Raw genomic sequence first — 24,566 nt, forward strand, 5'->3', positions numbered from 1 at the left:
AGTAAAGTGATTCTTAACACACCCGTATTTAATCTTTTTTTCACTTAAATTTGCAGCGTATCAGTTGAAGAAGTGCCAGCCTCCACCCACAGTTCCTCATGCAGACTTGTTTACAGAAGATGATGACTTTGAAATAGGTGAAAAAATAGTATCTCCATTTCTTTCTTATGTTTTCTCTTGAATTCTAATTAAACAAAACTATTAATATATTTAATCTTCCACTAGAGATGTTGGTATGCTCATGTTTGAGAGTTTTTTTGAGTTTAACTTTTCTGTCATTAACTTTTTCAGGAGATTTTGCAAAATACAAGTGCCATCCTGGTTTCACCCTTGTTGGACAAGATATATTAACCTGCAAATTGAATGCACAATTGCAGTTTGAAGGATCCTCTCCATCTTGCGAAGGTAAATATATGCTTGCATGGTCTGCATATCATTAGTATGCATCCTTTTTTGTCTTCCTATACATTAAGCATCAACTTTTTGGGCCCTGTGTTTTCATTAATGTTTAAAAGAAAAGTTTTCATTAATTTCTTCAGTATCTAAGAAGTACACAGGTTTTCAAATTGGTCCCTAAAACTTTTGCACAGACATTCAATTCTTTAGAACTGAAAGACAAGTGGCTTTAACTATTTAACTACATCATTAACTAATTAACTGATTTCTAAAATTAATTTAATGTATTTAACATTGTTTCATATCAAACCAAGTGCTCTGTTTTTTTAACAGACGCTGTTGGTTATTTTTTCTTTAGTTGGGTTTAGTTTGTTAAATAGCGGACAGCAAAACAATTTTGAAATGTTGAAAAAGTGATCGAGAAAGCATCTGTAGAATTCTGTCTTGAAGTATCTCAAGATTTTGGGGCAAAAAAGGTCACTAAGGAGATGCCATCATTGAAATTTTAAGCAAGTCAAAAAGTGATCAGAAGTTCTCGTACTCATAACATATTAACTGGGATTAGCTTTGATCTATAATATGTAATTATGGATGGAGCATCATCCATATCATGAGGTAGCAATATCCATATGCACAACAGGTAACTCTGGAAGCACATAGTTATTGTGACACTTTATTAATAGCTTTATTTGTACTTTCTTTCCTATTACCCTGGTTCTCTCTTTCCATGATTTAAAAATTAATAAAGGATTTGTAGTACAAGTTGCATTAGTTTTTTGATTCTGTAATATATTTGATGCGTCTGTAAGTAATTTGTCCCTTTGACAAACCATAACTGAGTAAAGTTTTTACTCCTTCCCTTTCTTAGCTTGTGCATACAACAATCTGGGGTCTGTCATAGATTGAGAGACAGGGACTCCATGTCACTGTTTGGGGTGAAAAAATTTTATATGTGCTTCAGGGCCTTCACCATAAAATATGCAACAGTAATGAGAAAATTGTGTGTTTCTGTATATTTCTTGATCAGGTAACTCAGTCCTTACTGATGTTTGATTTTTTTTTTTTTCCAATCAGTGTATTTCTCTGTTACCACTGTGGTATTTTAATAAGATGATTGTACTGCAAATCCACCTTTCAATTTTAAATTAACAGTAACAGCAGTAACTTAACTCTTGAAAGTGTCAATTAGATTGTAAATAAAAAAAATGAAAGCCTAAAGCAAATTGAACGGTTATTGTAAAAACTACAGAGATATTAGGTGCTTCTGATAATCATTAGCCATCTGTTAAGCGCAGGGGAGTAGTTTATTTCCAACAGTTCTTATATACGCTGTGGAAACTACTGGCTTTCTCTGACATTATCAACACTTGCTTCTTTGCAGTCCTTTGAGACATTGTAGATTGTGGTGGGTTGACCCTGGCTGGATGCTATGTGCCCACCACAGCAGCTCTATCACTCCCCACCTCAGCTGGACAGAGGAGAGAAAATATAATGAAAGGCTCTTGGATTGAGCTAAGGACAGGGAGATCACTAACCAATTACTGTCATGGCCAAAACTGACTCAACTTGAGGAAAATTAATTTAATTTATTGCCAATCAAATCAGAGTAGGGTAATGAGAAATAAGAACTAAATCTTAAAAACACCTTCCCCTCACCCCTCCTTTCTTCCTTGGCTCAACTTCCCTGCCAATTTCTCTACCTCCTCCCTGCAAGCGGTGCAGGGGAATAGGGAATGGGGGTTGTGGTCAGTTCATCACATGTTGTTTCTGCTTCTTCTTCCTTCTCAGGGGTAGAACTCCTCACACTCATCCCCTGCTCCAGCATGGGATCACTCTCACAGGAGACAGTCCTCCATGAACTTTTCCAATGTGAGTCCCTCCCATGGGCTGCAGTTCTTCATGAACTGCTCTAACATGGGTCCCTTCCGTGGGATGCAGCCCTTCAGGCAAAGACTGCTTCAGCGTGGGTCTCCCATGAGGTCACAAGTCCTGCCAGAAGATCTGCTCCAGCATAGGGTCCTCTCTCTCCATGGGCTGCAGGTCCTGGCAGGACCCTGCTCCAGTGCAGGCTTCCCATGGGGTCACAGCCCCCTTAAGACATCCACCTGCTCCAAAGTGGGGTGGGTCCTCCATGGGGTGTAAGCAGATAACTGCTCCACTGTGGACCTCCATGGGCTGCAGGGGGACAGCCTGCCTCACCAATGTCTTCACCATAGGCTGCAGGGGAATCTCTGCTCCAGTGCCTGGAGCATCTCCTCCCCCTCCTTCTTCACTGACCTTGGTGTCTGCAAAGTTGTTTCTCTCACATATTCTCACTCCTCTCTCCCAGCTGCAATTGCTCTTCTACAGGTTTGTTTTGTTTTTTTTCCTTCTTCTTGAATCTGTTATCCCTGAGGCGCTACTACTGTCACTGACGGGCTCAACCTTGGTCAGTGGCAGCTCAGTCTTGGAGCCAGCTGGCATTGGCTCTGTTGGACATAGGGGAAGCTTCTAGCAGCTTCTCACTGAAGCCGCCCCTGTAGTCGCCCTACTACCAAACCTCAAAACCTTGCCACACAAACCCAATATGTAGATGAATACTAGCAGCTCTGTACTTCCTTCTCAGACTTTGTAGATTTTGTGATTTTCTTCCCTTTCTTGTATTTTTTATTGTTTTTCAAAAGCTACTCTATATATTAAAGTTAAAGTAAATAGAACTTTACTATTTTATAAATTGCTCCTAATTGATTATTAGGAACATCGTTACTACACATGGTTTTTTCATGACAAGGATTAACTAACACAGTTCCAGTCGAGGAGTAGATTACCACCTGTTAATCACTTTCAGTCGTGTATTCTTTTAGTATGAATAGAGCAGAACTTTGTTATAGGGAGGACATCAAAAGAAATAATCTCATAACAAAAAAAATGCATTGGAGGAAAGATTCTGGCACAGTTACTTCAGTTATTTTGGACAGTCATAAGAGAGGAGTTTCTTTACATAACTTGGGATGCAACTGATTTCCTTTCTTCAGACAAGTTGTATCTTTAGGTAAATTTAATATTCCTTTCTGGAAAATAGAATTACTTTTTTTTTTATTCATATCCCAGCCAATACCTGTGTCTGTCTACATTAATTATTACTATGGAGATAAATGTTGAATTTAATTCCTATTTTGTGATAACACTCTAGCTTATATTTATGAATATTTATTCTAGATCATATGAAATACTTATAGATTGTTTAAAAGTTCTGTTTTTATTTACTATCTTTATGGTGTTTACTCTTAGATAAATATATGTAAGTACTCATGTTGCACTGTGAAAACCTAAGTGCCTGAATGGGACAAATACATATTTCTGAATCAGAGCAGAAATGCCATATATCAGACTGTATACCCAGTGTTCCATCTCTGACACTGGCCAGTAATGATTTTCTAGTGGAAAAAGGACATAAGATCATTGCAAGCATGCAGTTAATTAAGGCCTTCACCCAACCGTGGCTAAGCCACTCTTAAGCTAGCAAAGTTCTTTGTATTTGAGTCCTGTAGGGCTATTTCTTCAGTGGATTTATTCAGTCCCATTTTGAACCCATCTAAATGCTTTAAATCCATAAAGTTTTGTCAGGAAGTTGCACATTTTTTTTATGTAATATGTGATGATGTTTCTCTGTTTTGTCAGTTTTGAACTTGGCACCTGCTGTTTTCACTTCATGTCCTCTATTTATTATGGGAAAAGAAACAGTAATGAATTGTTCTCCGTTCACCATGTTTATGGCATGATTGTACAGACCAGAAAGTGTTTCGTACCTTCAATCATTCTTGTCATCCTTCTCAATACCTTTTCAAATTCTACTCAATTTCTTTTGAGGTGATGCAGTATAGAAGTGCATTTATACAATAATAACTGAATATAGACTTGAAAACAAAAATTGCTACTTGTTATGTAATTTGCACATTGTAGTTCAAACTAATTTTTGGACTTCCTTCTTATATTTCTGCATTTTACCTGTAGTTTATAATTGTTTACATTGTCCTTATTTGGATTAGCTTCACATTTTTTAAAGATGCCAGAGAACTCCTGAGCTGTTCCACTATGTTGCAGTAGGCAAGGATATATTTATTTGACAGAAGGCCAGGTTCTAGGATACTATATACAAGTCTGATGACATATCTGACAGGCAAGAAAAATCAGTCTCAGTGACCACTTCTACATCATTCTCGATGTAGATTTCCATAGCAGCTGTAATCCCATCACACCATACTTTCCTTACAGCTCCTATCTGATATGTCTGTGGACAGACTTTCTCATAGTGCTTCGTACCGTAATAAATTGCCAGGTATTATTTAATATGCAGAGCCCTAGACACCCTACAGAACATGCTGTCGTTGTGCATGAATTCCAGTAATTGAACGTTTCTGATTTGTGTTTATACACTTGGAGCCTCTGCTCTCATCCTATCCTTATACCCTCTTGCTACAAATTTCTTTCCTTTTTTAATTACTGTTAGGGAAATGTAGAGATGTAAATTAAAGCATGTTGAGCATTGCAATAGCAAGACATAATCCTGTATTGGTCACAATAATTGATGTACTAGTAAACGAGCTAATCAGTATTCAGTGTAAGGTAGAGGTCTCTAATCTGTCTACTCAAAACACTTAAATTAGAGAGGTGGTGTGATAATATTATCCTAGTGTGGTGACGATATTTATGCATAAAAAGTGAAATCAAAGATGGAGACATCAGAAGTAGTATTAGAGTTAAGTCAAGAAGCTTAGTCATGCCTTCCCCCCCAAAAAACGAATCACATTTCTCCAAAAGCCAGGTTAGGTAATTTGTTTCTCGAAATTAGGATGTGATGAGAATTATGTTTTCCTGCAGAATTACTTTTCTCATGACACTACCCCAGTGCACTCAACTACATGTGACTGTGTAGCATAAAGATCTTTGTTATTTCCCGTTGATTTTCTGTAAGCATTGCCTGTATGCATGAATTTATGTGAACTAACAAATAACGGTACTCAGAATTTACATGTGCAACAATATGATTAAAAATGAATGTACAATAGATTGCTTATGTCCTCCAATACGCCCAAAGCTAGTTTTTTTCCTGTTACCATTCCAATCCATTTTACAATAGCTACTTTTAAAATTCATGGGATATAGTTATAACTAAATGATAATTAAATATTTTCCAGGGCTCAAGTGTCTAATTCCGTGTTTTGCAGCTCAGATTTTCTTGATTGGTAAAGTTCATATCAGTTGCTAAACTTTTAAATGTGTAGGGAGTTGAATCACCCTGTAACTTAAGTGACAGGAGAGTGTCTAGAAGGCATCAAATTTAATACTGAACAATATAATGTCAACATGTTAATTGGTTGACAAATAAAAGAAACAGTAGTAACAGTGGAATATGTATGCCTCAACTGAAGCAATTTGTGTGACTTTGTATTTAGGAATATTTTGTTATGAAATAGCATGCTAAAGGTGAGTGTTAATAATATAGAACAAAATAGTCCAAATTGCAGATTTTTTTTCACTTATGTGTATGATATAAAAACAATAGCACAGTGGAGTATATTTTTATTCAAATTACTGATTAGTGGTATTGAATGTGCCTATTTTTGTTTTATCGAACAGGGTGAAGCAATCTCGCTGTCTCAGTATTTCAAATAGCACAGGAGAGGTACCGAGCTATTTACAGCTTAGAAAGATGTAAATCTTCTTACTTAAATCTTCTGCCCTAAGAATATTCTGAGGGAGGCCTCACAAGACACTATTTGTGTACCATGGAAGACTATCCTGTCTTCTTTCAGTACCACAGAAAGACTATCCTGTATCTTCTTTCACCCTCTGTTGTTACTATTTGCACTGATTTGTATTAGAGAGGTGAATTTTTTTCACGTAAACAGTACTTCTTCCTTTTAGAAATTGTTCTGTTAGAAAAGTTTTGAACTCCACTAAGTCAATACAATAGTATATATGGAGGAAAGAGTTCCTACAGCAATCCTGCGTTAATCTCTTTCTTATGTTGCATACATGTGGTGATTTGTTCAAGGAAATTCTCTGACCTTTAAGCTGTTGAGTTTTAATATTCACCCACCAAAGAAATGTTCTTAATTACAAAGCAACATCATACTTTCCCTCAATTACAAGAGAAGGGCATGAGGAAACATATGCAAAAGGCAGATTTTTCCCTGTGGTAAATAAATCAGTTTGAAGTCCCTTAAGAACAGCTGTGAGGAATGAGAAAACTAGCAGCAGTCTTTCTCTGTTATTGATAACTTTTACCTGCTTTTGAAGAAATGGGGTTTTTTTGTTATTTTATCAAACCTAGCAAACAAGATATTTCTTTCCCTTTTTTTCTGCTTCTCTTTTTGTCTCTGATGTCCTTTACAAGACAAAAATAGATGATCTAAGAGCAAAGCAGGTGAATGAAAGAGGCAGAATAAGTAATTTATGTGGGGTTTTCAATCTGTTTTATTTCTTTCCCTGCAATTTCCTAGCCCTGTCTCTTTTTCTTTTTCCAGAACATTCTTAGAGTGGCCAGTTCTCATCTGGAGCATTTTCAGAGGTTTCTGAGATGCTCACAGTCAAGATGTTTGTGCTTTCTTGAGTGTGATTTTCTCTTTTCCTACTCTATGAAATTTCTTTTTCCCAAATGAAACTAGCAATTTTTTCTTCTCTGGATTGCTGACTTTCATCTATTTTTTCACTGCATTTCCTTCCCTGGCTCCATTTTTTCCACACACTTGCAGTGAGTTTCTTGAATTAGTGAAGAATGTCTCAACACTTTCTGACAATGTTCTGTAGATCACTGTAAACTGATCTCAGGTTTTTAAAACTGCTATTTTGATTCTTATTCTTACTTGAAAATCCTCCATCCCAAATTCCAAAAACTTCATATACTGCAGAAAGTAAACACAAGTTCATACAGCCTGTTCTTAAGAAGATACTTACAGGGCACCTCTTTGGAAATGATATCGGGGGATCTTAGCTGAAAGAGAACCCATATAAAAGGCTGTGATAATAACCTTTTAGATTAACCCAACTGTAAACTTTTCTGGAAGATTGTATTCCATCACACTTTCCATTTTATGAGATCACCTGGTTTTAGTTTTTTCTGGACTGTATCTGTATAACATCCAGATTCTGTTTGCAGGCCCCAAATCTGAATGATCAGTGTTGTTTCATGAGTAATTTGACCAATGGTACTCATACAAAAATGAGTAATAAGTAGTTTTTACTTTTTCATGTTTCCCCCCCTTCTTATATCCCTAAATAATCAGAGTGGCTTTTAGATAAATGATTTCTAATTTATGCTACAGTATAAAAAAGTCACCCTGAATTTTGTGCAGAAGTCTCAACCTATGTCAGATCTAAGGAAGTCTTGGAACAATCAGAAAAGAACTGTTTTGGGTTTTAGGTTCTTTTTTCTAAACTTTGGTGCCATTAAGAAATTGGTAGTCCTCAGAAATTGAGTTCATAAGTTTAATTTGAAATTTGTATCTTTCTCACTTAATGTATTATTAAAAATATTCTACAGAATCTGGGACAGTGAACAGAATGTTGTATTGTCCAACTCAGGCACATATACTTTCTCTGCCTTTCACACGCAAGTCTAGAAAACTGTGTCTAGGTTAGAGAAATGACAGGAATAAGCCAGCTTCTCAAAGGTAAAAGTCTATGCATTATGTAGGAAAGTGATGGGTAATTTATACGTGAATTAATATATGAAATTCCTATTCTGTTTGCATTGTTGCTTCTGGTGGAGGGTTCAGATTTGTCCGCAGTGAATGGAACAGAAGGTAAAGGCTGGACATCTTTTGTAAAAAACAATTTCCTTCTCTACCAGCATGCTTAATTTCTCTGAGAGGAAAGTTAAAGATAAAATCCTGATACTGTTTTCCAAAAGTTTACAGCAAAATTCTTCTTGACTATGACTAAACCTAGATTTCACCTCCAAGTGTGTAAATGCCCAATTAACAGAACTGATCCAGTTTTTAATGTTTGTTCCTGATAGTTATGTGTGTTTTTTCCCCTGTAACGTACTTTTTGCCCTGATAATTTTTCCTCTGTTATGTTTTCCCCTTTCCTAAAACCTTTTAATTTATGTGAGTACTTCAGTACTGTGCCAGACAGTTTCCAGGAATGCATTTCTGTCAAGATATATTTGTGAATCTTTGTTAAAATGCACATATATTATGAAACTGTGGACAAAATGTATCAGACTTCAAAAGCAAACAGACATGAAAAAAATCAGTCCTGCATGGGAGACAAAATGTTAAAGAAAAACAGTGACCAACAAAAGAATTCCTTAATCAAAATCAGTATTTAGGTTATAAAATTTACAGCATTTTAATATAGTATACTCCTTGTCATATGCAGAGATCATAAATGCCTATGAATACCAGGTGAAACTTTTTGCAAAATGAGTTCAGAGGTTAAATAACAGGGGAAGTGGTTGCTGAGAACGTCTTACTTGGATGACTTGGCATATTCTATATCCAAAATAAACCCTTTATCTGCACAAAACATAGATGCTTTCAAATGATCTGGTGTGCCTAGAAATTCAAATATGTTGCCATGGTCATGTAACAGACTTTATTCTTAAAAGTGGGTGAAGTTTTTTAAAACTGCAAATAGAAGACAGCTACTAGGTTTCCAAATAAAAGGTTTTACCAGGACTTTTACTTCACCTGTGTGAATGATTGCACCAGCATATGTGAATCCCTTGACTGTAAACCCTTTGGCCTGTGACATATTTCTGGATTAATACTTGGTGATAATTAGTATACTGTTTCATAAATGCAAGGATTATAAAGGTGGTCCTGTTCAAGTTTTTGCTAAAGGGAACTTTATTGTTCTTTCTACCTATTATATGATTTTAACACGTTTTCATTTGGAAACTGAACCTGAAGCATACGTACCTCTGAAAAATAATACTATTTTTTTCATGTAAAGGAAACACTTTATTTCATTGATATTCTTGTTCTTCTTGTTGTGTCTTTCTTAGCACAATGTCCAGCAAATGAAATCCGTACAGAATCATCAGGAGTGATCCTCAGTCCAGGTTACCCAGGCACCTATCCCAATTCTCAGACTTGTTCTTGGACTATAAAGGTTGAGCCAGGATATAACATCTCCATCTTTGTAGAGATGTTTCAAAGTGAAAAGCAATTTGATGAATTGGAGGTATTTGATGGTAAGAGATACTTAAACTCTATCTAACCACAAAAGAACAAATATCAGGTCAAGTTGGGCTTAATTTCCAGTTGTTGTTTTCATAATGCAGTGGTACATCTGAAACTTAAACAATAGTCCAGTATTTCTATTACTTCTGCCTTAGATCTAAATCTGTTAGCCAATGAAAGTTTTTATAGATGTTTTCAAGACAAAGAAGCTCTTAAATTTTCTTAGGTAATGTTAGAGGAGGAGCAATAGCAGCCACAGCATCCCTATAAAAGTCACACGGTTTTCTGTTTCCTGTGAAATGTATGGAGGTGTCTGAAGGGAGAAGTTGATATGCTGGTTTGTAATAGATCATTTCTGGTGAGGAAATATTTTGGGGTTAATTCCATTTGTCCAACTGAATAAAATCATTTGAGGCTAAATACTCAGATTTGAGTCCAAATACCCAGTCTGCTTTCTTCATATCACAACAGAGCCAGTGCTGCATGTTGTTTGAATATACCCCTATTAAAGTATTTGACCATCTGTTTTGGAACAAAGAGTAGAGAAATTACAAAAACTCAATTTCTAGAGTGTTACTCACAGCAGCACCTCTCGAAGGGCCCTGTTTAATTAACAGGCTATTCTTATTTTCCACTGAATTCGGAGCTTATTATCACTTGTTCTGTTCTCATTGATTGATGAAAATAACTACTCCCTCATTGTTCTTTAATATATTTTTATTCATTTGTAGACCATTATCGGATCTTCCCTCATTAACCAAGAATATATGATAACTGTGATAGAACTGATTAATATTCACTATGGGAGTTTCATAACATGAAAAATATTAAAAGGTCATATCTTTTGATGTGTCTTCCTCTAAGTATTTTGCTTAAGTAGTTGGTTTGTAATGTCTAAAATTATAATTTTTTTTCACTTTTTGATAACAGCATCCCGAAAAAAAACACAATATTTTTTATTCTTTAAAAAATGCTAGTTCATTAGCATATTTTGTTTCTTTATAATGTGTGTGTTGGTCCATGTTGGTTTATTGGAGAAAACAGTTGGAAAAACATCTATTAAGACTGTCTTTTCCTCTGCTCTATTTTGTATTTACATCAAGACAATATGTAGCATGCCTGGAACTTTTCTAGTGGTGTGATCACTTAGTTTTCTTATGAAAAATTCTGTTGAAACTGCTTAATGTTCCTGATGAAGATTTTTGTTTTCTTTCTTATGCATTTAAATTTAATGAAACCAGATTATCAATAATAGATCTGAGAGAAGAATTATCATAGTTACTACATTTTTAAGCATTGTCATTTCATGACATGAAATCACATTCTTACAAATTCATTGCTAGTGCAGCTCTACTGAAGTAAATTTTTCTACCACCTACCAGCAAACTTAAATGAGAAAGATAATGGCATATTTATAACCTCTCGGTACAGTGCCATGTAGCGATTCCCAAACTAGCTCTCAACAAGTTGATATTTAAATATGGCACATTGCAGTGCCTTGCAGAGATACTTGCTTGTGTCCCTGTGGCCACATTAGCAACGTGCTTTGCTAGACTAATTAGTTCTACATCTCAGCATGATGAGTGTGTTGGGGCAGAAGGCAGTGCTGATGTGGCTGTACTGTTTCCAGTGATGGATATAACTCAGACTAGCTTGTTTAGAGCTAGCTTAGGTATTTCCCTGTACTGCTGCATTTTGCTGTAAGTATATGTTATATCCTCAGACCTTATGTGGTCCAAAACAGCATAGCTTTATTTAGGTTAGTAGAACTGCACTGATCTATATACACCACATAAAGCTACATCACCAAGCTACGCAGAAACTGTATAAAGATTGGCAAGACAGCTTTTAGAGATATAGTGTTTGCAGAGGTCTGTGATTACTTTATAAGGCAGCTTCAGAATGCAAACCAAACCAGTGACTACACCTAACTGACTACGCTGTAAATTATGGTGCTTCGACAGCTGGATGATGATCAGTATAGGCATCCAGTCAATGAGGCCACCCTGGTCAGCTGGGAATAATAAGCCCATTAGTCTTTCCCACTTATCAGTCATACCCTTAGAAAATCCCATCTGTGTTCTAAACCAGAGAAGCCAAAAATATAGCATGAATATGATTATTAAAGGCTTTTGAACTTGAAAAAACCTGTATTTAGGCTACTTACAATGAATAACATTAATTTAATACAGCAAATATTCTTTGATTAGTTCTTTTTTCTTCCTGAAATTAACCGATAAAATTCTGTCATTGAAAATAATGGAAATGTCAACTTTTACTTAATATTCAGGAAAGCATCATGTGACAGGTCAGGATACCAGAAGTTGAGTATTTATTTCCTTATATAGACAAATTCTGAAATAATAATAATAAAAAAATCAGAGTCAAGGACACCTAAGTCATGCTGCTGCCCTTTCTGAACATCATCTGAAGAGCTGCCTGCTAGGTAAGGTACAGAAACTGAAACTCAACTTCAGGAAAAACAAAGCAAACTAAAATAACTTTAATCAATCCTCTGTTCTCCTAATGGCTAACAAGTGCAGTGTGGCATGTGGTTCTGCAAACTAATTTCATGATCACTAATAAGGAAAATCATCATCTCTTTGTATGTAGTAGATTTTTATTTGTAATTGTGTTGTTTTAGCCCCTTTACCTGAGAATTTCCAAAGGACGTGTATTTTCTAAACTGTAACAAGTAAAGTGTATTAAACAGGTTTTTCAAAACCCAGGGTGAATCACAGAGAAACTAAATGGTCATGTTCTAATTCATTATTTCAAGCAAAAATAGGAATTGACCTCAGCATTCCTCATCATTTATCCTACAGTATGATCATCAAACACTTAACTGCCTAATATGAAAAACAGACAAGCCAACAAAGCGTTTTGATGAGGGCATGCTGGGCAACTTGTGCCTAAAGCTATGTATATGCATTCTTATTTTGTATATGTATTTATTATTTAGAGTTTATTTAGTAATACTTGTTTAGTTGTAGTGCTGTCACTGTGGTGACTGAACTGCAGTTCCTAAGAACTGGGAGGTTGTCCTAACCTTTATGGTTTGCTCTGGCTTCTGTAGCCTCCCTTTTGTACCTGAAATATCCTGATCAGAATATATACTTATTTTTTTATTGGATCGGAGGGGGAGAAGGCTGACAACAATTGTATTCAGTTTTTAGGTATCATTTGATTCAGTTTTGGTTTTGTGTTTTCATGCAACATAAGAAGAGCTGATCAGGCTGCAGCTGCTCAAACTCAGCAAAAATGAATGAAGCAGCCTCTTTATTTGAAATAGCTGCTGTGGCCAAAATAATGTTGGTTGCACACAATTTTCCTAAACTTGAAAAATGTAGAGCAAAAGGCATAGTGAGCATGTGAAAGGGAGGAGTTCACCTGCAAAAAACATAACCTTCATGTGGAAGAAGAAGATGCCATTTCATGTTTTAGAAAGCTTTCAGTTCAAGATTGGTTTGATACATGGATTTTCTTTTTCTCTTGCATAGGTGTTGTTTTGTTATATAGTTAGCCCCCAAATTATTATTTGTGCTTCTACCGTTTTATTTGTGGTGAAGATACTAGTCTAGTGCCAGGATACATTTTTTTCATATTTACCATAAGTGTATATTTTTTTTCCACTAAAATGGTACTATAATAAACACACTATCTTTTAACAGAACTGAGTCCTAATGAAGTATGTATTGTAAATTCATAGCACTTGTACATATGTGTATTCCACAGTGAAACTGTGATGACCTTACATGTGACAGAGTATTCTTTAGTTAATGGGTTCACTATGTAATATAGTGGTGTTTAAAATTATACAACCTGTACAATGTCAAGAACGTATATATTTGCTACCACTCACCAGTTATGAAAGAGCTTAAATAAATAATAGACATAAAAGAACAAGGAGTAGAAACATAACCTTTTTCAAAATAAATGTCCTAAATAGAAATTAATTTTAAAAAATAAATATATTGAAAATACAGATTTATTAAAAATGATAAATATTTTTCAATGTTTATGGCAAAAACACTCATTGTTCTATATTTCAGTTTGTTTGTACCAGGATTTTTTATTGTGCTCTCTAGTGAAAACCTAAAACTGGATGCATAGTTTAAATAAGGATCTGCTAATTGTTTCACTGGCAATGATGTGTCAGGTTATTTCCTTTTCTTTCCTTGTATATTCACATTCACAGCTGAGTTAAAATATGGAAAGAATTACTTAAACTGGTAGTACTTTAAAACTTCAACAGTTTCTTTATTCATCTCTGAAGGTTCATCTGGGCAAAGCCCTTTACTGGTTGCTTTAAGTGGAAATCATACTGGACAACTGAACTTTACAAGCAAAATGAATCAGCTGTATCTTCGTTGGTCAACTGACCATGCGACCAGCAAGAAAGGTTTCAAGATCCGTTACTCAGGTAACTGTTAACGATTTCTATTACATTATGTGGTTACGTATACTATTTAGCATCAAATTAGCATTTAGAATGTCTGTTTCTCTGAAGATAATTTATTATAATGTATGTTTTGACGATGTATAGTTATTCTATTGCAAGTTCAAGGTAAGCACAGGACTTGGACACTCTGTTTTTTCCCCTTTGCCAAAGATCTCCAGATTAATGCTTCTCTAATGAATATGTCTCTTTGCAACCCGCTATTTTGTCTTACCAGACCTGGAGCAAGGCCTTTGAAATGTAGTGGGAGGGATAGCCCTTAGATTTACACAGGAGTACTCAAGAGTGAGGATTTTTGATCCTCAAATGGTATGTGGTACTCCACCTGCAATTCAGTACACAATTACTAGGTTTACAATTTCCTCGAGTTGCAGTTTAAAAATCTTACTGCTATGCTTTTTGTCATGTGTAAATAAATGGAAAACTGGGGGAAAAAAAAGCCCTTCACTTCTTCAACAGGCTGCATGAGAATCTGGTATTGTGGTGACAAGAAAATATGGGAATAGTCTGTCTAAGTAGTGATGAAAATTATGTCCTTTATTAAGAAAAAAAAAAAAACAGTTACCAGTTTACAATATTGGATTATACTCTACGTGTAGACATATTGACTCTTACTCAGTTTGCAGCCTATTTGAGGTGTTTTCACACACGTGTCTGCAGACACATTGCTCCTAAAAGGTTTGGCTTAGGGATCATTTACATGATGTAAATAGTGAGAGGGAGAGAGGTGATAATTACTGCCTGTTGTTAACATTTGCTTTTTCTGTGTTTGGACTTGATTCTCAATGTAAAGATTGTGTGTGTTAATTTTGGTGGCTAATAATTTTCAATATAAACTAAACAGAGAAAGTAATAGTAAGAATGATTTAGAAGAATGTTGTATCAAGCTCCAGGTATCTTCCATTTAGGCATGCTAAATGCCATCTGGGGAGATGATTTTCACAGAGCTCATTCCTGGTACCATCCATGCACTGGCTGTCTAACCTCTGAAAATTTTCTCTTGTTACTGAAACAGAAGATCAGGGCTGACCTCAGAGCAAAATAATGATCATTGTTTTGGGGACTTAATAACTATAAACAGAACTATGAGCAGTCAGGAAAAAAAAACCAACAACAGTTAGTAAAAACGTTGTCTCCACCTTGCAAACAGCCTTTGGACTATTACTGCAGACAACCTAAAAATGAGCGACGGGGCAAAGGGAAGTTGTTGTTTTCAGGCATATTGGAGATTGATTTAGTTTTTCATAGGGAAAAGACAATTGCAGGACCTGATATATGGATTGATAGTGTGGAAGAAGGAACAAAGGGAATCTGTCACATGATAACCTCAGGTATGTGTGGCAGCGGGAAGGAAGTGGGCCTTCTGTCATGAATTTAAAGTGAGGAAGTAATATCAGGGTTACAAGAATAGACTTCATGTAAAGGATTTATTTTGTAAGATCAAATTATTAATGAGACTAATTTCTGAGGAATGAGATATTATTTTACATCTTTGTGTGTACATACAATGTTCTGCAGTAGTGAAGAAGTGGTCTAATTGGTAGGTTCTTATTCATCAATTATTATGTCACTAGCCACAACTAATAATAAAATTGGGGGTCTGGAGACATGCAAACCTTATGGCTATGTTTTAGGAACAAACAATTGATTTGCTTTTTCCGCTTCACTAGCAGTCAGTGCCTGCATTTTTCTCTAAACTTCTGTACATTTTACATGAGATTCAATGGAAATAATCAGCATGAAAGAAGAGTAGCAGTGAGCAGCAGCATAAACAATTGGATTTGAATCTTAATGAGGGAAAGCAACATCATGAAAGTAGGAAAAAAACAAGATCCCAAAAAGGCTATTGATACCGTGGCAGCTGTGACTGAGCCAGCAGGCTTCTTGGTAATGAAGAACCTATTGAAATGAATTACTGCCCTCCCACAACCCTCCCTTTCTTCTCCAGCTATGCCTGTGCACAAAATTTTGCAAACTGTAGTTTTGTCACAACTAGATTTCATTTGTAGATACAAATTTTCTTCACTTCTGAAAAGTGCTAGAAGCTTTCACAGGAATGCTTAGTATTTTCTTTAGCATACCATCTTGCTTGTGTAAGCTTTTTGTCTAATGTTACATGTATGTTTTGTAACTTGTGGTTTAAGCATTTTCACTGAATCTTAGTAGAAAAGAGCTATAGCAGTACAGCAGAGGGGTATTCCTTCAAGAGCTTTGAAATATTATAGAGGTACTAGCATGATTTTAATATAAACAATAAATTTCCTAACTGCACTAACACCTAGATATTAAATGATGTCTTTCTTAATCTAGTGGGTATCTGTGTAACATAGTGAAACTAGGAGGGAAGCATTGGTTATAATTTCTTGCAGCTCTAGGGAAGTAATACCTTTTTTCTTCGAAAGGGATGTAGTATGGTAAAATAGCAAAAAAATGGATGCCAAAAATGTAAGGAAAAGGTATAGTGTGATGAAATACTTTTTTTTTTTTTTTTTTTTTTTTAATGCTTGCTTGTTGTTTTGTTGTGCTTGAACTTAACTTCCTGGTGCAGCTGAGTTCCACCAAAACTGTGCAGTTTATTACAAATGGGGAAGACATGTGAGTGCAGAAAGTGCAACTTGCTGAGCCCAGGCTAGGAAGCTCACTCTGTAGGAGATGAAAGTTTGAAACTGCTTTAAAAGGCACATACAGAATGTACTTCTTGGCTTTGTTCTCCCTCAATAATTTATAACCCTGCATGCACTTTCCTACCCAAGGAAGCTAGCATAAAAGCATAACAAAGAAGAGGTGCATGGGGATTTTTAAGTAGTGGTGGAAGAAATGAACATGGCCTACACTACTTAGGACACCCGCTGGAGTCAAGGTTATTTGGGAAGCAGAGAGTTACTCGGCTTGCTACTTTGTAAGTTGACATGCCCTCTGTAGTATTTACAGGATTTTGTTTAACTCTTGATTAGTTATTCAAGAGTAAATATGGCAAATGGTTACTTAACTAATCTGTAATTGCCTGCCAATATAAGTATAGATGTATATATTAAAAACCCCACCATAAATCTGTTTTTCTATGTTTTGGGTTTGTGCAGCAAGGTTTTGGCAGCAGAGGGGCTACAGGGGTGACTTCTGGGAGGAGCTGCAGAACGCTTCCCCTAAGTCCAATAGAGCCAATGCCAGACAGCTCCAAGACAGACTCGCCACTGTCCAGAACCAAGCCAGTCAGAGGTGGTGGTAGAGCCTCTGTGATAGCAGATTTAAGAAGGGGGGGAAAAAAGCTGCAGAAGAGCAATTGCAGGTGGAGCAAAGAATGAGAATGTATGAAACAACTCTGCAGACACCAAGGTCAATGAAGAAGGAGGGAGAGGAGGTGCTTCAGGCACTGGAACAGAGATTCCCTTGCAGCCTGTGGCAAAGACCATGGTGAGGCAGGCTGTCTTCCTGCAGCCCATGGAGGACCATAGTGCAGTGGAGCAGACATCTGCCTACACCCTGTGGGGGACCCCACTTTGGAGCAGATGGATGTGCCTGAAGGAGTCTGTGACCCCATGGGAAGCCTGTGCTGGATAAGGCTCCTGCCAGGACCTGTGACCCCATGGGAGACCCACGCTGGAGCAGTCTGTTCCTGAAGGACTGCACCCCATGGAATAGACCCATGCTGGAGCAGTTTGTGAAGAACTGCAGCCCATGGGAAGGACTCATTTTGGCGAAGTTCCTGGAGGACTGTCTCCTGTGGGAGGGAATAGTGTGAGGAGTCCTCCCCTTGAGGAGGAAGGAGTGGCACAGACAACATGTGAAGGACTAACCACAACCCATATTCCCTGTCCCCTTGTGCCACTCGGGGAGAGGAGGTAGAGAAATCTGCAATGAAGTTGAGCCTGGGAAAAAGGGAGGGGTGAGGGGAAGGTGTTTTTAAGATTTATTTTTTATTTCTCATTACCCTACTCTGATTTGATTGGCAATAAATTAAATTAATTTTCCCAAATAGAGTCAGTTTTGCCCAGAACAGTAGCTGGTTAGTGATCTCCCTGTCCTTATCTCAGCCCATGAGCCTTTTGTTCTATTTTCATTCCCCTGTCCAGCTGAGGTGGGAGGGTGATAGAGTGGCTTTTGTGGGCATCTGATGTCCAGCCAGGGTCAACCCATCTGTCATGGTTTAAGCCCTCCCAGCCAGCAACAAATGACCACGCAGCCCCTTACTCACCCTTAACCACTCCTCTGAGGGTTGGGAGGAGAAAATGTATCTGGGCCACCGCTGATCTCCATGGGCCGCAGGGGAACCTCTGCTCCAGCACACCTCCCCCTCTCCTTCCTCACTGACCTGGGTGACTGCATGACTGTTTCTCTCACATCCCCCTCATCTCTTCCGCTCACAAAGACTCACAAAGAAAGAACTCACCCACCAGGTGTTTCCCCTCTTAAATAAGGTTATTTGCAGAGTCGCTGGCTGGCCTGGCCTTAGCCAGAGGTGGGTCCAAATTGGAGCCAAGGGAGCTTCTAGAAGCCCCTTACAGGAGCCACCTCCATAGCCCCCTCCCCCGCTGCCAAAACCCCACCAGACACAAATCCAACATACCGTCACAGCTTTATTCTGCTCTTGCAACCTCATCTGTTATTTCAAGAAGCCTAATTCTTCACCATTCATTTAAACTTTTGTACTTGTGAAACGACAATTCCTATCTTCTCTGTATTTCAATTTAAAAGAAAAGCCCATTGATTGGTTTGGGTTTATCTTTTTATTTTCTAGTAGCTTGTCAGACGTGACAAGGGAATTGTATGAAGAAGTTCATCAAACTCTTTATAATTGTTTCTTTTGTGATTCCTAAACATTACTGTGGTAAATGCAACAGGAAAGTCACAGAACAGAGGTTTTTACAGTACTTTGAATCAAGAGAAATAAAACCAGGTTCATTTATAAATGTTAAACCATCAGTAAGAATATCTGTACTATAAATAACAGTTTATTTAGTCAGATATTTAATTTTTTAGGAGGCAGACATTCACAATTGTATCACTAAAGAGGCAATAGATCTCTGCATATTTACGTTGCTGTTTTCATATTGTTTATTTGTTAGATTTAAAGATAAACTGTGAAACAAAAAGAATGGCATCCCAGCCCTTTTTTCTTGCTTGATTGAGTATTGTTCTCCTTTTTGATTCTGTACATTATAAAGTGAAAAATAACAAATGGAACGAATGGTCCATTAGTTCAGGAAATGTTTTAGTAATCAGGAGAGGTATGTTTAGTTTTCTTGTGTGAACTTACCTAATTACTTAAGCCCGTGTCTGATTTCTTATCTAGAAAGTGAGAGTGTCTAAAGTGAGAATGATCATAAACGTCTGCCTTATTGGATATTTAAGGAATAGCAGCACAAATGACACAAGATCCCCTGATAATACGATGATGAAGACAAGAAAGTATCCGAAAGAGAAAGGTAGAAGGAAGCGGTGGACTAAGCTGTGACTTTTTGTCTGTCAACAAAAAATGTAGCATACAACCTAAATAAAGGCAACGTGGGATTTGAAGGAAGGGGTATTGTTTATTTACAGTTTCATAGGATTGTTTTAGTGAATAGTTGTAAGTATCTTCTTCATATAAGTTTTTGGACTATTGATCAAAGATACTGCTGGGAAATTAAGTCCTTTGCTAAAATAAATTCTTAGAGAAAATGTCATATTGTTCACTGTAAGACTGAGATTTACAAATCATCCGAGGAGTCTGGACATCCAGTTTCAAAGAATTTTAATTTGGAATTAGGAGTAATTTAATTGAAATTCCGTTAGACAAAGTGCCTCAAACAGCAACAGTATCTCAGCATAAATGTTCAAATCTTCCAGCTGTGAAAGAAGAGCATGGTCCTGCAAATGCAAAATCATTGTTTATCTGTGCTGCTGTCCACACATCAGTTGACTAGTGATATGTGATTTAGCTAGGCAGTTTTACCCTGTTGGTCTTCAGTTGAAAATGACAAATGGACGTTGTGATTGTGAGCGAGCTGAAAATGTTCAATATGTTGCCCTGCAAAAAACACTGGTGTTTAAAAGGCCTTGACAGAAAGTGGATGCTACATCATTCGGAAAAGTAAATCAAATCCATAAATATAAAGCTACTTCAGATCACTGGAACGGCTTCATAGAAGTTTATCACATTTTGTGATAAAATATTGTCATGCCTAAATGGGAGCACTCCTGTGTCATTGCACCCATATCAGCTAAGCCTCAGAAATGACTTTTAGTGGTTCTCTGGTAGACAATATAAGTTCTTTATCCAGCTCTTGTCAATCTTTCTCTGCCTTCTAGCTTCCCATCTTAATTTCCCTTGCTTCCTCTTTACAGTGCCTCCTCTAATTTGTTATCTACCTCCTTCCTTGTTTCAGTCCATGGTCTTCTCCTTCCCTGTCTCCCAATTGATTTTATATATTTTTTCTTTCCAGATTCTTTCCCTGAATCTTACATATGTTTTCCTTGCATCACATTTTATTCTGGACATAACCTCAGTCACTAATACATCCATCCTTTTGATCCCACTTCTAATAGCTAACTAGGGCCTTCTCTTTCTCTCTTAGCCTCCAATCCCTCCCCTTCTGTTTGTCATCACATTACATGACTATTCTTCCCCTGGGCTCTTAAACCCAGTACCTTTGTGTCAAATATTCCTTCTCTCTTTCTCCAGTTACAGCCTTCCTACTCTGTCAAACATAGCTTATAGCTTTCTTTTCACATTTGAATCTCTGCCTTTTAACTTTCATGGTGTCAGATGTCCACAAAGCTTTACCATGACATCTCGGTTCCCAGATCTCCTCTTCCCTATTCCCTCCAGCACCATGCAGCTGCTGCCAGTCAGTGAGACACTTGGGGTGGCAGAAAAAGTAAGCAGTTGTAACGTAGGTTGAAGTGATGGTTGAAAATAGCAGATATGCAGGAGTCATCAAGGTTGCTGGGGAAGGAGGATATGGATTTCTGTAGGAAATTAGGAATTAAGTATTTTTGCTAAAACGATGTTGAAGTAAATTATGAGCAATATTGGGTTTTGTTCACTCTAGGATCCACTTAGGATCATTTTTGTTTGCTAACACATTTTTACACTCTGCTGTTGGTCAAGTTCAAGTTACACGTAATTCTACTATGTATAGTCCATTTTACATGTAGTTACTATTTCTTTGCTCTTTTACTTAAGCCTGAAAACTATTTTTGACCAGCTTTGAGTTACATTTTTTTTTTAACTGACCACTGGTGAGTTGTGTATAGCTTAAAATGGTGCACAGATTGTCACCCTCTTACCATACCATGCCTATACCCCTCTACACTGTATTCTGTGTCCCCACCTCTCGAGGCCTCTGCTGTTATACCAGGCCTGTGTTTGTCTAAACATTACTAGACTAAAGTCCTAAATATCTTCATTTACACTGAATAATTACTTGTTACAAGTACCTATATAGATTATGGTTGTACCATAAAAAGATAATAGAAAATTTACAAACATAATTCAAAAGTAAAACAAATTAGGCATACCCACCTGACCAGAAGAAAAAAAAAAAAAAATCTTTTAAAGCAAAACAAAGTAAAAACAAAGCTGCAGACAAGTCAAAAAGGGTTGAGACAACACGAACCTTGGTCTTGAGGACTTGCAAACTCAGTACAAAGTCAGTGACCTGTTACTAGGAAAGGTAACACTGTATTACTGGGCTACAGAGTTACACGTCATATGGCAAATACTTTGTGTTTAGAACTGCATTACGGAGGACATGGATTTGGAGTTTTGTCTGAATGGCATATTATGTTTAGGATTCACCTACTGTTCTTAAAGTCTTCTAGGATATTTAAAATTACATAGTACTTAAAAGGTTACTGAAGATAACTTTAGTGATCTTAACCACTGGTCCTTTGGTCTTAACCAGCTCGTGTTGCAATAACAATATAATTTTTTCTTCAAGAAAATTAAAGCCAAGTTTATTGTGCTTCTTTAAATGTCAAATCCCCTTTTAAATTTAAAAAGTATTTTAATAATTTATTTCATTTAGTTAGGCATGTAAGTAATGTCACTGTGCTTATAAGGGATACAGAACATGACCCTAACCAATTGTTTTACTGGATCATCCTAGCTTATTGATTTTCATCTTGGTTTTTGTTTTTTCCTTTTTGATTTAGTTTTTTGCAGATAACCCTCCAAATTGAAAAAAATGTATAAAAATGACATTTCAAGTAGAAATAATGTTTCTTAATTGAGAAGTGTAGTTCTTTGATAGAATCCCAACAGATGCAAACTTTTTTCCGTATCTTTAATGTTGGACCTAGTTTTACTGCTTTTGTTGGGTGGCATTTCTTAGAAATACTGACTTTGATACACTGCATCTAAATCTAGACTTTTAAAGGAAGCACGTTAGTTAGGAGTCTAATCAGCTCTATGATTTCCCCATAGTCAGTGAACAGAAACAGTCATCTTTAGGTGATAACTGATAACACAGTTGCACCTAGGGGTGACAAAGTATACATACAAAGAAAAAATAAAAAGAGAGCTAGATATTGAAAGCTGAAAGAAGGAAATCAGGGATGTGTGCAAAAAACAAATGATACAAAAAGTATGTATAGATGTAAACTCGATTCTGTAGTTATGCACTGGTGAAATAAACCCCAAATTTGCACTGGATAATTGTCTCTAGAAAATATGAACTTCATAGTATGCCTAAGACACATTTCTGTATGAGGTAGAGAGTATTGTAGCAGCAGTTACAGCCTCAAATGTCCACGGTACTGACATTTAACTATCAGCAGAGTTGAACACTGTCTTGTTCATAGGCTTATTTCAGTGGTGGATGTTTGGCTAGGTTTATTTTCTGCAAGCCATGGTCCTACCATGCTTCTTCTGAAAAGTTATTCTCTGTACACTTGACATGGTGCACTGCTGCAAATCTGCAGTGACTGGTACGTCAATATAGAGTCAAGGTATTGTTTTCATTTTGTCTTTTTTTTTTTTCTCCTCATTTTACCAGTGGTAAGTGTTTGCATGCAACAAACAGATTTGCATTAAACTCCAAATGTATGTCAAACTATACTGTACTTTTGCTGGAGCTGGTTTAAGTAATCATACTCCGTCCTTATGTACAGGTAGTGTAACCTTGTTTTAAAGAAAGCTGGTCTTTATTACTCACTTTTTGACATAATTATTAATTTTGTAATTTTTAACTTCCTCAGCACGTCTGAACATTTTATCTAAATGTTACAAGTTTTTGAGGAGCTTACTGGTCAGGAAGGCCTCTCTGTGAACCATATTTGTAGAAGTAGTGATTAAGATTTAGCAAGGTTTACTTTTATTTCAAAACAGATATAAACAAGTGCCTTCTATCTTACTTCAGATGTAGTGTCAATTCAGTATTTAAGAAGCTGCGCTCACTTAAGTTACTTTTTTTGCTAAAAAATTAGTAGAATTGTCATGTAGTGTCTTTGGGGGAACATGTACCTTAAAAGTTACTTTAATCTGTAAAAAATGCAACTGATGAATCATTCTATTGTACTTTGTCATGCAAATTTTTAACATATTTGGCAAAATGTTCAATTTTTTACTTAGTTGTCTAAATATACTGGATTTTTTTCGTTAAACTGCTCATAATTAGTTTCGTGTATTGTGTAGCTCAAAGAAAAATTTTATATTTGTAAATTTATCAGATTTGAAGTAGACTGTTTACTAAGTGTGGGTGAACTTACTGAACAATCTATATCTTTCCTTATTGCAGCTTCCTCATGTACAATAACATAAACTGGTTTGCGGTTATAAACTGGTTTGGAACTTCATGATATTTCCGCATAAGAAGTCTGAATCTTCACTGAGTGTTACGAGAGTAGTGTAAAGGATTCTGTACTAATTTTAATAGTACTCAAAGTTTGCACGTCATAAATAATGTGTGTAAAATAAGTGTGGTTTATGTGTTTTTAATAATGTCCCTTTTTTTGGTATTTAGCTCCCTATTGCAGCTTAAACCCTATCTTGAGGAATGGTGGAATTGTAAATAAAACAGGTGGTCCCGCTGGAAGTAAAGTTCGCTATTACTGCAAACCTGGGTATAGAATGATTGGTCACAATAATGCAACATGTAGACGTCACCAAAATGGCATGTATCAGTGGGATTCTCCTGTGCCAATCTGCCAAGGTAAGATAATGTTTTCTTGTTGAGTATGCTTCTATAATTTCATTGCAAAGAATATTTTAAAAAGCAAAGATACAGCATTGTCAATACTGCTGTATGCTGAGAGACACATTGACATCATAAGTTTGTCCAAATACATATTGAGTTGTGTACTTAATGTGTGCAGAGCTGAAGTATTAAGAAGTAGATTAATGCAGTCAGATACAGACCAAATGAAAATTCTGGTTTCAGTACTCTTATTTAGTAAAAATCTCTAAACAGTCCACAGTTCATAGTATTGTTGTATTACAGGACATTTTATAAAAATGCAGTTAGTTTTCAGGCATTAATTTGATTATTTTAGATAATCACTTTATAAGCTGTGCTTTTTAAAGACATAATTTTTAACTTCTGCTTTTTTTGTACATC

At 36.4% G+C, this 24,566-nt stretch overlaps 1 protein-coding gene across 1 annotated transcript in view; it reads left to right on the forward strand.

The window, feature by feature from the left end:
• CSMD1 (CUB and Sushi multiple domains 1) overlaps window positions 1–24,566 on the forward strand; it is a 1,224,748-nt gene that overhangs the window by 1,107,641 nt on the left and 92,541 nt on the right. Inside the window, exons 45-49 of the mRNA XM_086461528.1 lie at window positions 57–137; window positions 292–405; window positions 9,392–9,580; window positions 13,846–13,992; window positions 23,973–24,161. Of these exons, the coding sequence (XP_086317654.1) occupies window positions 57–137; window positions 292–405; window positions 9,392–9,580; window positions 13,846–13,992; window positions 23,973–24,161 (720 nt within the window). The remainder of the gene's footprint in view (window positions 1–56; window positions 138–291; window positions 406–9,391; window positions 9,581–13,845; window positions 13,993–23,972; window positions 24,162–24,566) is intronic.

The sequence above is a fragment of the Leptosomus discolor genome, chromosome 2 (genome assembly GCF_034619465.1).
Source record: "Leptosomus discolor isolate bLepDis1 chromosome 2, bLepDis1.hap2, whole genome shotgun sequence".
NCBI classification, from domain to species: Eukaryota; Metazoa; Chordata; class Aves; order Leptosomiformes; family Leptosomidae; genus Leptosomus; species Leptosomus discolor.